Source organism: Giraffa tippelskirchi, chromosome 8 (genome assembly GCF_054371585.1).
Source record: "Giraffa tippelskirchi isolate mGirTip1 chromosome 8, T2T-mGirTip1v1.2.pri, whole genome shotgun sequence".
Taxonomy (NCBI): Eukaryota; Metazoa; Chordata; class Mammalia; order Artiodactyla; family Giraffidae; genus Giraffa; species Giraffa tippelskirchi.
In genome coordinates this window covers 11,869,661-11,883,007 of record NC_137282.1, presented here as the reverse complement: position 1 = coordinate 11,883,007, position 13,347 = coordinate 11,869,661, and the positions used below count along the sequence as shown (strand labels likewise).

Genomic DNA, 13,347 nt, shown 5'->3' with positions numbered 1-13,347 from the left:
CAGGCCTCAATATGGTATGTGAAAGTCACTCAGTCATGTCCAACTCTTTGCAACCCCATGGACTATACATGTCCTTGGAATTCTCCAGACCACAATACTGGAGTGGGTAGCCTTTCCCTTCTCCAGGGGATCTTCCCAACCCAGGGATCAAACCCAGGTCTCCTGCATTGCCGATTCTTTACCAACTGAGCTACAAGGGAAGCCCAATATATGGTATGGTAAGTGCTCAACAAATATGAGATGATCAATGAATGCAAACATCCCCTTCTTCTCTGGGTCTTTTTTACCCCTCTTTGCTGAGGCCAGGCCAATGCTTTATAGATAGGTGGGGAGAGAGAGAGTTCTCTGCAGAGAAATGAATTGTAGCAATGAATAATCAGCACAGGACTTTTGTAAAGACTAAAGCTTTTATTCCAATCAGGGGTCATTTACTTTCAGAAGCTATTTCTCTGAGTCCTTTGTGAAGCGGACAGCCTCACTGATGCTCGTAGTGATGTAATCTATGTTGTAGGAATTGATACAGGTGAAGTTGATCCGACCATTCTTGGGGATATAGATATGCTTTTTATTGATCAGGTATTCCACCTGTTGGGCTGGTGATGACCATAGGGTCTCAGATCCTAGGGTGGTCCCATCCCGCTCCCTTCTAGCCCAGGGTAAATTATGGATGGTAGGAAGTGTCAGCATTTCTGGGGAGCCACAGGAGTCCCAAAGCAGCTCCACTTTCCTCAGGAAAGAATCAAAGTCTGAAGTGAAGCTAGGGATGGGTTACCTGGTCCATGAAGTTTATGCTCAAATACAAGCCCAAATCCAAGGTCAGAAACAAGAGAGCTGTCCCTTCCTAGGTACTTACAGTTGAGTCCAAGATAGCTGTGGGACCCTTTCTGCTCAGTGATGTGATCCCAGGAGCCAGGGGTTCCCAGAAGCCGGAGCTTCTCCTTCACCTTTTCCTTGGTCATCATGACGTTCTCCACAACCCCTTCCAGACTTTGTCTCCTGCCAAGGGAAGGACGGCAAGAAATGGAGAGCGTAAGGTCTCCCCACGCTCTCGACCTCCTCATTGCCTTTCCCTTCTCCTCCTTTCAAAAGTAAGCATCCATCTGGGATGGTTATAAACGGGAGGGAGTTTCAGCCCATATTAATGTCAGCAAGGGAAGCAGACTCTCCAGCCAACTTTGCCAGACGAGCTAGTCTTTGGTGATTCCTCCTCTCCTCTTGCAAACTGAGAGCGTTCAAACAATTCAATAATAAGCCGACCTGTGCCCCCCAAAGAGCATCCCGCTACCCACTCCCCCAAGGCTGGGCAACCCTCAGCACTGCCACTGGGACACTGGGGCTCTTCAGTAAAAGGCAACACGATCAGGAAGGGAAGTAGCCACGGCATCCTGTGAGTCAGCGGGTCCGTGGGAATACGGAACCTCTGCCCACCCGTACTGCCCCTCTCCCCGCCCTTACCATTCTCCCTGCATAGCAGGGTTACAGAGGATGGAGGTGATGATGCGAGCGCCCGTGGTGGGAGGGTTTAGCCACAGGGCCCGCGCGAAGTTCATCAGCTGGGAGAGGACTGGCAGCAGGAGCTGGTTGTTGAGCGCCACCACCACGAGGGTACCCACTCCTTCGTCTGCGGACAGACGGCCTGTCTCAGCACCCCCACCGTTCTCAGGCCGTGGCCTCAGTCTCTGCCTCCAGCCTTGCAGAAGGGAGGGCTGGACGACAGGGCCCTCCACCCAGCCTCACCAAGAAGGCCCCATCCAGGCCCCAAGAAGTCGGCACAGGCTCTTCTTGCTGAGAAAAGTAGCTGCAAGTAAGAGTCTTAAGAGTGGAAGGCAGGCCCTCCCTGTGGTCCAGTGGTTAAGAATCCGCCTGCCAATGCAGGGGACATGGGTTCAATCCCTGATCCAGGAAGATTCCACATGCCATGGAGCAACTAAGCTCATGTGCCACAACTACTGAGCTTGGACTCTAAAGCCTGGGGACCACAACTACTGGGTCCCTGGGCCCCAGAGCCAACGCTCTGCAACAAGTGCAACCACCACAGTGAGAAGCCCTTGTACCACAACTAGAGAAAGTCCAAGCACAGCCACAAAGACCCAGCACAGCCAAAAATAAATAGATTGCAAAAAGGTTTTTTTCTTTTAAGGTGAAAGGGACTTGAAAGATCGCTAAGTCCCACCCCCTCATCTTCCAGTTGAAGAAACAGAAGCCTAAGGGGTGTGAGATTGATTTAACCAGAGTCAGCTTTAGCAGCTGAGCTGAGACCATCGCACAGACCCTGACGTGTAGCTCAGTGCCCCTCCCTTCTGCCTCCACAGTGCCCTGGGGTGCTCCGGGGCTCCAGGCTCTCTCCAGAGGGTAGGAGATGTCAAGCGTGTCCTGTGCCCCAGGTGTGGCGCCATCAGGCCCTCCCTGCTCCCCCTGCCCACGATGTACCATAAATGCCAAAATTCTTGGATAGAGACTGGCTGCAGAAGAACTCAAAGCCTTGAGACACAAAGTAGTGTAAGAATCTAGCATCTTCCTCCAGGTCACCGGTGAATAAACCTTGATAGGGAATGTCAAAAAATGGAAATATCTCCTTGCTCTGTAGGAGAAAGAGAATGAGAAGGGGGAGGGACTCCTGGAGGCGTGGGAGGTGCTGAGATGGAGGAGAGCTGGGCAGGAGGTGGACTCACCTTCATCAGGGTCATCAACTGTGTCCACTGACTCGGGGTCAGCTTACAGTTGCCGATATTCCCGATCACAAAGACGCAGCCGTGCGGGGCGTGCTGCAGGGAAGGAATGTCCAGTCGGGCCCCTCCCTGACCACATAGGTCGTGGCAGGGCGACGCTGGGAGGAGAAGCCATCCTCCACGTGGGTTCCTACTAAAGGGCTGTGAATCGAGCCTATTAAAGGTCTTGGATGACCGGAGTGGGGGTAGAGGCGGGGGGGTTAGGAGAAAAGGAAAGCTGTAAATCAAGTCTGGGGAGAAGCTGCTGATGGGGGGGACTTCTACCTCCACCACATTGAGGAGCATGTTGGGGTCCAAGCACAGATGCGCCGAGTCCCAGAAGGTGTGCTCATAAACTGTAAAGCCCATGTCCTGGAAGATGAGTCCATGCGGTTCTGTGGGAACACAGCACCACCCCCCCACACCAGCTGGCACACGAGAAGTGGAGAGATGGGAGGCAGACATACCAGAGAACGGGTCCAGGGGCAGGGGTAGGGGATGAGTCGCCGAAGGGAGGAAAGGAACAGGAAAAGGACAAGAATACCTCGGCCTGTCAACCGTTTTTCTCAGGACAGAGTGAGGAGGGACAGCAGTGAAGATTGCAGGTGGTGGGGTGGGAATCGAGAATGGGGCGGGGCAAGGGTCTGCCACTCACCTTTTTGAGAAGAAACGATGTAAACTATCTGAGAATTCTGACACCAAGTTTTGAGGAACTGAGCCCCAAGTTGGAAAGCGCCGCTGTCCCCCACGGTTTGCACACCCCCTGCCTGCCAGCAAAAAAAAATGGTCTCCCAATACTGGGGAAGGAGGACCTTGCTCTAGGAGGTCAAGGCCATGTGCTCCCACACATGCACCTCCACTGACTCATCCAACCCGGTTTACTGAGCCCCTCCTAGGTGCCAGACACTGTGGTGGGCATTGGGGATACATAAGGGAATAAAATGAACCCCCTCCACCTCTCCTGGTGCTCACGTTCACACCAGGCATGGGCAGCCTTTGTCTGCAAAGGACCAGTCAATATTTTATGCTGAAATGGCAACCCACACTCCAGTCTTCTTGGCTGGAGAATTCCATGGACAAACGAGCCTGGTGGGCTACAGTCCATGGGGTCCTCAAGAGTTGGACACGACTGAGTGACGATCACTCGCTCGCCCGCTCACTCAGGTCGTATAACTACTCAACGCTGACTTTAGAGCGGAAGGCCGCTCTTGACAAGACAAGTAAATGATCGTGGCCATGTTCCAATAACATTTTTCTGGACACTGAAATTTGAATTTCATGTCATTTTCATGTGTCTCCAAATATCATCCCTCTTTGATTTTTCAGCCATTAAAAATCATAAAACCATTTAAAAAAAAAAGAGAGTGATGGTGATACCAGCCCCACTTCAGGTTTGGATCATTCCCTTCTTGAAAGAGCTGACACACCAGCAGTGGGGGCTGGTGTGGAGACCCCTGGCTTTGGGTCTTGATCCTGGCCCGTCCTCCAATGACTGAGCTTGGGACTCTCTGAGCCTCGCGGGGCCCCTCTAAACCCTTTTTACGTTTGTGACTGTACAATCCCAGACCCCCAGTCTCTACTCCTCGTGTCTCGGTGAGCGAGGGAAGGGCCCTGCTCCTCACCCTGTTCTCCACAATGACTTGGCTGTTCTTTCCAAAGAGGAGGTTCAGGGAAGCCTGGATGAATGATTTCATGCCCATCACCGGCGTGTACTCATAGTTCAGGGAGGGATCTTGGGCAATCTGCATTCGAGTCTTGCGCACCACGGAGGACACCCAGGGTCTCCCTTGGCTGGTCATGCAGACTGTGAGGGCAAGGGCAGAGGGGTCTCTGGAGGCCCACCAGGGCGCCTGCAAGCTTGTGGGCTCTGCAGACAGCCCACGAATCTGTCCTGGTTCTCTTGGGGCTTTGGGGAGTTGCCTAGGAAAAGACAACTTTCCTTTTCCTTCCCCCACCCCTTTATAAAAAACGATGTGTTGTTAGCAGATATGTCTAATTTTCATCTTTCTGAAAAAGAAAACAGAATCCGATGCCATTTTAAAGGGCAAAAATGATAGACAATGGGAGAGTTATAGGTTGGGCTTCCCTGGTGGCTCAGACGGTAAAGAATCTGCCTGCAATGCAGGAGACCCAGGTTTTGATCCCTGGGTCAGGAAGATCCCCTAAAGAAAGAAATGGCAACTCACTCCAGTTTTCTTGCCTGGAGAATCCCACGGACAGAGGAGTCTGGTCCATGGGGTCGCAAAGAGTCAGACATGACTGAGTGACTAACACTTTCACTTTTCATGCGGGACTGAACAAGGTGACACTGACTTTCACCGTGGCAAGGGCTGGCTACATCCCAGAACAGTTTAGGAGCCCTTCTTGGTTCAGGAGCAGAGGAGGGGGAAGGGGAGAATGAAGAGGCTGTAGGAAACGCAGTGCCCACCAGGCCCCAGCACAGAGCTGGCAGAAAGGATACACGTGTGTGAGTGTGCTAAGTTGCTTCAGTCATGTCCAGCTTTTTGGGACCCTACGGACTGTAGCCTGCCAGGCTCCTTTGTCCATGGGATGCTCCAAGCAAGAATACTGAATGGGTTGCCATGCCCTTCTCCAGGAGATCTTCCCAACCCAGGGATCGAACCCCAGTCACTTACATCTCCTGCATTAGCAGGTGGGTTCTTTAGCGCCACCTGGGAAGCCCGGGAGAGGATACAGCCCTTATCAAATGCCAGGAACCTGCGGAGAAGGGCAGAGGTCCCAGACCCACCCACGAGGTTTTCTGCTCCTTTCCCCGCTGGGCAATTCTGTTCACAGGAACAGACCTCTCTTGTCTAGGGAGGTTTGTGCTCTCTCGACCCTTCTGTGGCAGTGGGAACAGTGCCCTCCTAGACGCATGGTACCCTGCGTCTCACACCCCCAAACGATGAGGCTTCTACCTTTATAGGCCAGGAACATCTTGTTAGGGTTGTCATCTTGCTTGTAGGTCTTGAGCAAGCTGCCCTCTAGCTTCTGGGCCATGGGCACATCTGTGAACACGGACAGAGTGGGCATCGCTGAGGGAAAATAGAACCAGGACTGCGCTTCTGCTCCTGCGTTCTTCCACTGAAGGCTTCTGCCCGCAGTCGGCCTCCAAGTCTGGGCCACCCAGATCTGCCTCTTTCCAGAACCTTGGCGGCAACCGGTCACCAGAGCAACGGAACCCCATCACTCACTGTGTCCACGGTGGCCCTCCTCAAGGGCTATGGGAGTATTCCAAGATGCTTGGGGAGGACCCTCTGAGAGACTGGGCAGGAGGAGGTCACAGCGAGGACCTAGAATTCCCACGCACTTCTCCCTAACTCACTGCCTCCTCTAGTCACCTAATCCAGCAATACTTTTTCTTTTGGCTGCACAGCATGTGGGATCTTAGTTTCCTGACCAGGGATCGAACTGGTGACCCCTGAAGTGGAAGCATAGAGTCTTAACCACTGGACCACCCATCTAAAATAACAAATCAGCCCCTTAGAAGACGTGGCAACACAGGCAGCCATGAGCCCGGAAAGGGCTTCTCCTGCAGACGTGAAACCTCAGGCCCAGCAATAATCTGAATCAAAGGATACATTTAAAAAGCTTCACTTTCATTTTACTCAAGGGTTCAGGTGTTTAAAAGAAGAGAAAAACAATACTGTTTTCTTCCACAATTATATTCAAGAGTCCTATTTCTAGAAAGAGTGTAATTTGCCACTCCACCCCTGTTGTTGCTTTAGTCACTCAGTCGTGTCCAACTCTTTGCAACCCCACCAGGCTCCTCTGTCCATGGGATTCTCCAGGCAAGAATATTGGAGTGGGTTGCCATTTCCTCCTCCAGGGATCTTCCTGACCCAGGGATCAAAACCGAGTCTGCACTGCAGGTGGATTCTTTACCACTGAGTCACCGGGGACACCCATTAAGACAATCTTATTTCTCTGTTATTTACAGTGAAGACTTCTACATTTGCTAACTCTTTCAGTGGTGGCCCAGCAGTAAGTGTAGAAGGCAGAGATCAAGGGCAGAAAGTGTTGGCCTCTGTAGGATGTCCTATATATATTTTTTTTTTCAAATGACTCTGTGATTGTTACAGATGTAGTTGGTGTCTCACCCAGATACCTTTACCAGCCCGGCTGGTGGATAAGGATTTTCTTTCTCATCTACTTTTCAGATTGTGCTTGGCAACAGGAAACCACCTGGCAGGTTACACTCCCACCAGCAGCAGCAGCCAATGACTACCTGATCTTGGTATACAAAAAGCCAGCCTGGGACTTCCCTGGCACTCCAGTGGTTAACACTCTGAGTTTCCACCACAGGGGGCACCGGTTAGATGGGGAAATTAGATGGCACCACTGGTGGGAGAATTAAGATTCCCACATGCCTCAGTGTGGCCAAAAAGATTTTTTTTTTAAATTGTAGTTTAAAAAGTCAGTCCTCTTGACTTGGGGGATGCATGTGGCTCATTTTGCACTTCAGAGCCCATCCCCCAATCAGGCCATGGCTAGACTTGACCCAGGGCCCCTTGTATGGCCCCCTCCTCTTTACAATCCTGCTTCTTTCACTTCCTTGTGGGTTCCTCCTACAGAGCACTCCCTCTGCAAACCACATGCCCCAAATCCCTCTCTAAGCCTGTGTTTCCAGGGAACCTGCCTTGAGACAAATGATTGTGCAAGTTATCCCTATTATTGCAGAAACTTTTGGAAGCATTTATTTATTTTTGGCTGTCCTGGGTCTTCGTTGCTGTGCTTGGGCTTTCTCGTGTGGTGAGCCGGGCTGCTCTCCAGTCGTGGTGCATGAGCTTCTCATTGCGGTGGCTTCTCTAGTTGCAGCCCACAGGCTCTAGGGCATGCAGGCTTCATTATTTGCATCATGCGGGCTTAGTAGTTGTGGCTCCAGGGCTCTAGAGCATGGGCTCAGTAGTTGTGGCACACGTGCTGAGTGGCCTCTTATTATGCGGAATCTTCCTGGACCAGGGATTGAACCCGTGTCCCCTGCATTGGCAGACAGATTCTTAACCACTGGACCTCCAGGGAAGTCCTGTCGAAAGCTTTAAAACTTTTTTAAGTTTAAAAAAAAAAAAACTTAGAACTTAAAAAAAAATATATATATATATATATAAAACAAAGACTACAGATGTTCTATAAGCAACCCACAATCACAGTTAACATTTTGGTGCGCCTTCTCTGGCTTCTTCTCTAAGATGTTTATATTTTAAGATGATGGATATCAAAAGCACCATGTTATCTCTCATCATATTTTTTTTACTTCACATCTTGGTTGTGAGGATTTAATATCAATGCCAATGAAAACTTTTTATGCGCAAGTAATTAAAAAACCAATCCAAACTAGCATGGATGGGAGAAGGAATTCATTGGCTCTATAAGTGAGCAGGCCCGGGTTCATCTGACTTTGAGCATCGTTCAGATCAGAGCGTAACGACTCGTCAGGGTTCCAGCTTCATTTTCTGTGGTTCCCTTGGCTCTCCTCTTCTCCACTTTGTTCTTGGGCTGACTCTGGGCACGGGAGCAAAAGTGAACATAGCACTGATGCAAAGGATACGCATTTGAGCAAATTTCACTGCAGCTCTATTTGCAAATAAGCTAAATGCTGATCACTGAAGGAATGTTTACATTGGAATATCCATATAATGGAATTCTGTGCAGCTGTTAAAGGCAGCCCTACAGATAGAAATGTATAAAAATATCCGAGATACATCATTAAGAACAATGGAGGTACAAATGGAGAGCAAAGTAGAGAACATTTTGGGAGAAATAAAAGATCATTTGCATGTATATGCACAGAGAAGCTCTGGAGGGGTGCAAGAAGAAGCAGGTAACTGTGATCACCTCTAGAAAGTGGAACAGGCTGGCTGGTGGACAAGGACAGGGACTAATGCTGACTTGCTTTCTACTGCACCCCACTTCATCCCTTGGAAATGTTAGACCACATGCAGATGATTGTTCATTTAAAAAGTGTTTGTTTTCAAACAATAGCTGCAGCACTATCCAGAGGAAGAGAGAGCATCTCTTCTCTTGGCTCCTTGCAAGAACCAGTAAGTTTCCCTCCCCGAACCCCCATCCCCCACCACCTTTCTCTCAACTGCAGTGAGTCAGTCACTGGCCCATCCCTGACCTTATCATGGCCGAGATGGGATACTCTGGTGAGTGTAACCCAACCACCTAGAGCTGAGGGGTGTGTTCATCCCTCCCAAACTGCACAGCTAAGAACGGACAGAACCAGGCGAGCGTGCTCAGTCGTGACAGAACCAGGCGAGCGTGCTCAGTCGTGTCCGACCCTTTGAGACCCCATGGACTGTAGCCCATCAGACTCCTCGGTCCACGGGATTCTCCAGGCAAAAATACTGGAGTGGGTTGTCATTTCCTTCTCCAGGGGATCTTCCTGACCCGTGCCTAGAAGGGTTCCCTAGTTCTCAGAAATGGAAGAGGGGAGAAGGGGAGCTGGGAAGGCAGTCTGAGAGTGTTCACAGAATCAACCATTTCCAAGTCTTAAGAACCACCACCTTGGGAATTCCCTGGCAGTCCAGTGGTTAGGACTTCAAGCTTTCACTGCTGAGGGTCTGGGTTCAATCCCCTGGCCAGGGAACTAAGATCCCAGAAGCCATGAGGTGTGGCAACAAAAAGAAAGAGCCACTGCCTTTTTTTTTTTTATCTCATTTTTAATTATTTATTTGGCCATGCCAAGCTTTGGTTGCAGCACATGGGATGTTTAGTTGTGACATGTGGGATCTAGTTCCCTGACCAGAGATCGAACCTGAACCCCCAGCATTGGGAGCACAGAGTCTTAGCCAGTCCCAAGAATAACCACCACCTTTAATGGCTATTTTATTTTTTAAGATGATTTATTTATTTATCTGGCTGCATTGAGTCTTAGTTGCAACATATGGGATCCTGTTCCTTGACCAGGGATTGAATTGCAGACTCCTGCGTTGGGAGCTTGGAGTCTTAACCACTGGACCACCAGGGAAGTCCCAAGAAGAGCTGCCATCTTTAATGGCTATTTTTATGTTGTTGGCCTTGTGCTTCCAAACCTGTCCAACATCCATATCCCGGCGGAGGCAGCAGGGAAGTCTCCTCTCTGGAGTCTCCCAGGCTAGAGTGACAGCAGGCAGGCAGTAACGGCGGCGGTGGTTGCCTTGTGCCTTGAGGCTCTGCCCTGAAGCTGATCAGCCAGTAACTGGGGATGGAGTGTTGGTGGCCCCAAGTTCCATCTCTCACCAGCCCAGGTACAGATGTGGTTATATAAACTAGACTATCCTGTCTTCTCCACAGAGCCCAGGACCACAGGCCTGTCTTAGTCTTTACCAGCTGTTTCTGACCATGCCTGGGGTGTTCTCTAGTGACTCTGGGGCTCACACCCTCACATTCACCCAGTCCTACCCCCTCACTGACACTTGTTTCTTAGCCTGGCATTGGCTCCAGCATTTCCACACTGCACAAGGACTGGCAACCACGCTGACGATCACACAGTATCAGTGTGGATGCCAAGGGTTCATTCTTCTGAAGCCTCTTAAGCCACAACGCCCACCTACCAAAGCAGCCGGCACATGCCTGTCACCCTCAGCGTCCGCTGAAAATCCTTCGTTCCGTTTTTACCTGCCTCCCCTCTTGGCCACAGAACCGAGACCCTAACTAGAGCCTCCTGGTGTTTGAACAGAGGAGGGTCTTTGGTCCTAGGCAGCCTGGCTTTCTGTCTCACTTCTTCCCCTTAGTACCTACAGGGCCTTAGGTAAGTAATTTAAAATCTCTCCATCTCAGTGTATGCATTTTTTTTTTTTTAATTTTGCACTGAGTCTTATTGCAGAACACGGATCTTCAATCTTTGTTGGGGCATGCCAGATATTTTCACTCTGGCACGAGGGATCCAGTTTCCCGACCAGGGATCAAATCTAGGTCCCCTGCATTGGGAGTCTCAGCCACTGGACCACTAGGGAAGTCCCAGTGTATTCATTTTTAAATCGGGAAAACAAACATTATAGAATTGTGTGATGTTTATTATGGAAAGGGATGTGTCCTCTGGGCCATCACAAGGAGAGAAAAACTATAAACGTAAGATCTAAACACAAGAATTTCTGATTATAGAGTTTATACTATAGAATTCTTGGGAGGTCTCTTGAAATAAAATGGACATTTGAACAAACGAGGGCTTTGACATTTCCCCCCAGAAAATTGCAGATTCCGGTAACCACACTCACAGAAGCTAGCTGCTAAAGCAGAACAGCCCCCTTTACCAACCCACCCCCTCAAGCAATCTTTACTTAGCCCCTCTCAGGCTCAGCCAGGGAGACCAAAGGATAAAGGAAATTCTTGACAGGAGGCTGGGGGAGAAGGATGCCCTCATTAACTGACCTCAAATGCTCACTCTAGTGCCAGGAACGTGAATCCAAAAATGCTGCACTTCATGTCCGTGTCCACACAGTTGTGGGGTGTGCTGCTCTGGGACCAGGGACTGCTGTACGTCACTTTCCTTCCCTGCTTTTCTAAATGGGAGCCTTTTAGCAGTTTTCCTCTAAGCACCGAACACTGCATGTACTGAGGAGTGGTTAAATTCATTTTGGGTTTATAAGCTACAGCGTCATACGTGGCTACTTTCAGATAAAGAAAAGGCACCTCACCCGGAGATCCTAAACTCCACGTTGGATGTGGATGTGACCTGAGTTGTTCCCTTTGGGGAGCAGACTGTGAGTTTCTTTGTTGTGGAAAAACTGCATCATGTGAGGTGAGACCATTCTTGGAATTACATGTTGGAGGAAAACAACACTGGCTGATGAGCTGCCAAAAGGTGGAAGATAGTGGTTTTTCACAAAGTTTGCCCAGAAACCCTTTTCCTGCTCCTTCTGGTAAGGAACCCCACTCAGCTCTCAGCCTTAGTTCCCAAATCCTGACGACTGCTCTGAGAAGAGGCATGTGACTGAGCCTGGCCTATTGGAGTCCTATTAGAACTGGCAGAGAAGAGCCTTTTGTTACCCCTCTGGTCACGGAGTTCTCAGAAGATGACCTCAAAGTTTGAACCTACTGGCCCCTGACATGTGGGAAACACTGACAAATGCTGCCAGTCGAATGAGGAGAGAACCATGTTACTGGCCTCCAGCCTCTCACTCCTCTCGGTATCAATCTGGATTTTCAGTTGCAAGCGACAGAAACTGACTCTTGACCGAATCATAACGTGCTGGGGTGGGGGGGTGGGGTGGCGGTGGTTATTGAAAGGATATCTGGTAACTCACACGCTGGATGGGGAGGCTGGAGATCTGGGGCCAGGAACACGACCACGATCAGACCACAGAAGGAAGGAGGTGAACTGCCAAACAACAGGCGAACAACAGACAGTGCTCTGACTAATTCCACCCTCACGTCCCTCTGTGGGCCCTGCTGCCCCTGCAAGTCCCAGGACAGGGTCTTGGCCGCCGCCATTCTTCCATCCTAACTTCACGTGCTCCGGAAACACAGACCCAGGAGCCTGCTCTGATTGGCTGAGCCCACTCACGTGACCCACTGGCCCCACCCTATTTTCCAGCCAAGGGGTTCAGTTCGGTTCAGTCGCTGAGTCGTGTCAGACTCTGCCACCCCATGGGCTGCAGCACACCAGGCTTCCCTGTCCATCACCAACTCCCGGAGCTTGCTCAAACTCATGTCCATCACGTTGGTGATGCCATCCAACTATCTCATCCACTGTGGGAGAAGTGAAAGTCTGTTGGTTTCAGCTTCATTCCTGAGAAGTGGGCTCTGCCTCCTGCCAAGACTGCGAAAGTGGAGACTTCTACAAACCTTAGAATTGAAGTGAAGTGAAGTCGCTCAGTCGTGTCCGACTCTTTGCGACCCCATGGACTGTACAGACCATGGAATTCTCCAGACCAGATTACTGGAGTGGGTAGCCAGCCTTTCCCTTCTCCAGGGGATCTTGCCAACCCCGGGATGGAACCCAAGTCTCCCACATTGCAGGCTGATTCTTTACCAGCTGAGCCACAAGAGCAGCCCCCAAAAGAGAAAAAGTTGGCCAAAGACAGAGTGTCACAATTATATCACACCTCCTCCTTTCTCTTTAAATATCCCACCCTCCCCCAGGTAGTCTGAACTACCGATCTTACTTCCGTTCACAAAGAAAATAAAAGTAATTGGAAGAGTCTCTCACATGTTCCCATCATAGCTACCAATCTCCTTCCATGGGTACCTACCCGATGTGCCTCTTCTCTTGGCACCATGCTGGAGCTCACCTCTCCCGATCCCCTGTCGCCTTCCAGCCTTCCCTTCCTGCCCTGGGTCCCAGCTCCATGGCCCCTGCTGTTGGGCTTTCTCTGCCCTTTCCTCCATCTCCCTTCTCTACTGGAACATCATCTGGAGCGTACAAACAGGTGTGAAACTTGAATCTTGAACACAAACACTTCCATGACCTCACATCCGCTCTCTAACTCTTACCCCATGTGTCCTGCAGGACTCAGTCAAGGAAACAGGACTCCTGGGAGTGATATGGGTGTTACAGGAACTAGATTTCACAGGAGTGGAGGGGAATCTGGGAGAGTGAAGGTCCAGAGGGAGCTGGAGAATCAGAAGAATTATGCATCAGGCTGCCTGAAGCCCCTGTATGTGAACATCTTAGAGCATACACGGAAATTTGAGAAACATCCAGCTGTGTGGG

At 50.3% G+C, this 13,347-nt stretch overlaps 1 protein-coding gene across 5 annotated transcripts; it reads right to left on the bottom strand.

The window, feature by feature from the left end:
* Positions 1–388: 388 nt before the first annotated feature.
* On the bottom strand, positions 389–12,151 carry GOT1L1 (glutamic-oxaloacetic transaminase 1 like 1). 5 transcript variants are annotated; one of them, XM_081524168.1, is made up of 12 exons: positions 11,939–12,151; positions 11,330–11,486; positions 11,064–11,246; positions 5,627–5,716; positions 4,331–4,512; positions 3,364–3,475; positions 2,994–3,103; positions 2,673–2,765; positions 2,431–2,581; positions 1,456–1,621; positions 854–996; positions 389–593 (listed from the first exon to the last, which is right to left on the bottom strand). In XM_081524168.1, exons 4-12 carry the CDS (start codon positions 5,706–5,708, stop codon positions 442–444), a joined length of 1,191 nt encoding a protein of 396 aa, XP_081380294.1. In that variant the 5' UTR covers positions 5,709–5,716; positions 11,064–11,246; positions 11,330–11,486; positions 11,939–12,151; the 3' UTR covers positions 389–441. The 5 variants fall into 5 exon arrangements, with proteins under 5 accessions (XP_081380294.1, XP_081380293.1, XP_081380290.1 ...); XM_081524167.1 differs by having other exon boundaries at positions 11,064–11,486; XM_081524164.1 differs by lacking the exons at positions 11,064–11,246; positions 11,330–11,486.
* Positions 12,152–13,347: the final 1,196 nt, after the last annotated feature.

What these genes read in the sequence shown, in the direction of transcription:
- GOT1L1 (XM_081524164.1), bottom strand. Translation starts at nt 12,125, where the DNA reads ATGGCGGCGGCCAAGACCCTGTCCTGGGACTTGCAGGGGCAGCAGGGC. An exon ending in CCAGCCTCCCCATCCAGCGT is followed by an intron (nt 5,717 to 11,938) that starts GTGAGTTACCAG and finishes CCGTGTTCACAG; the next exon opens with ATGTGCCCATGGCCCAGAAG. An exon ending in CCTGCTATGCAGGGAGAATG is followed by an intron (nt 997 to 1,455) that starts GTAAGGGCGGGG and finishes TTCCCTTGGCAG; the next exon opens with GAGACAAAGTCTGGAAGGGG.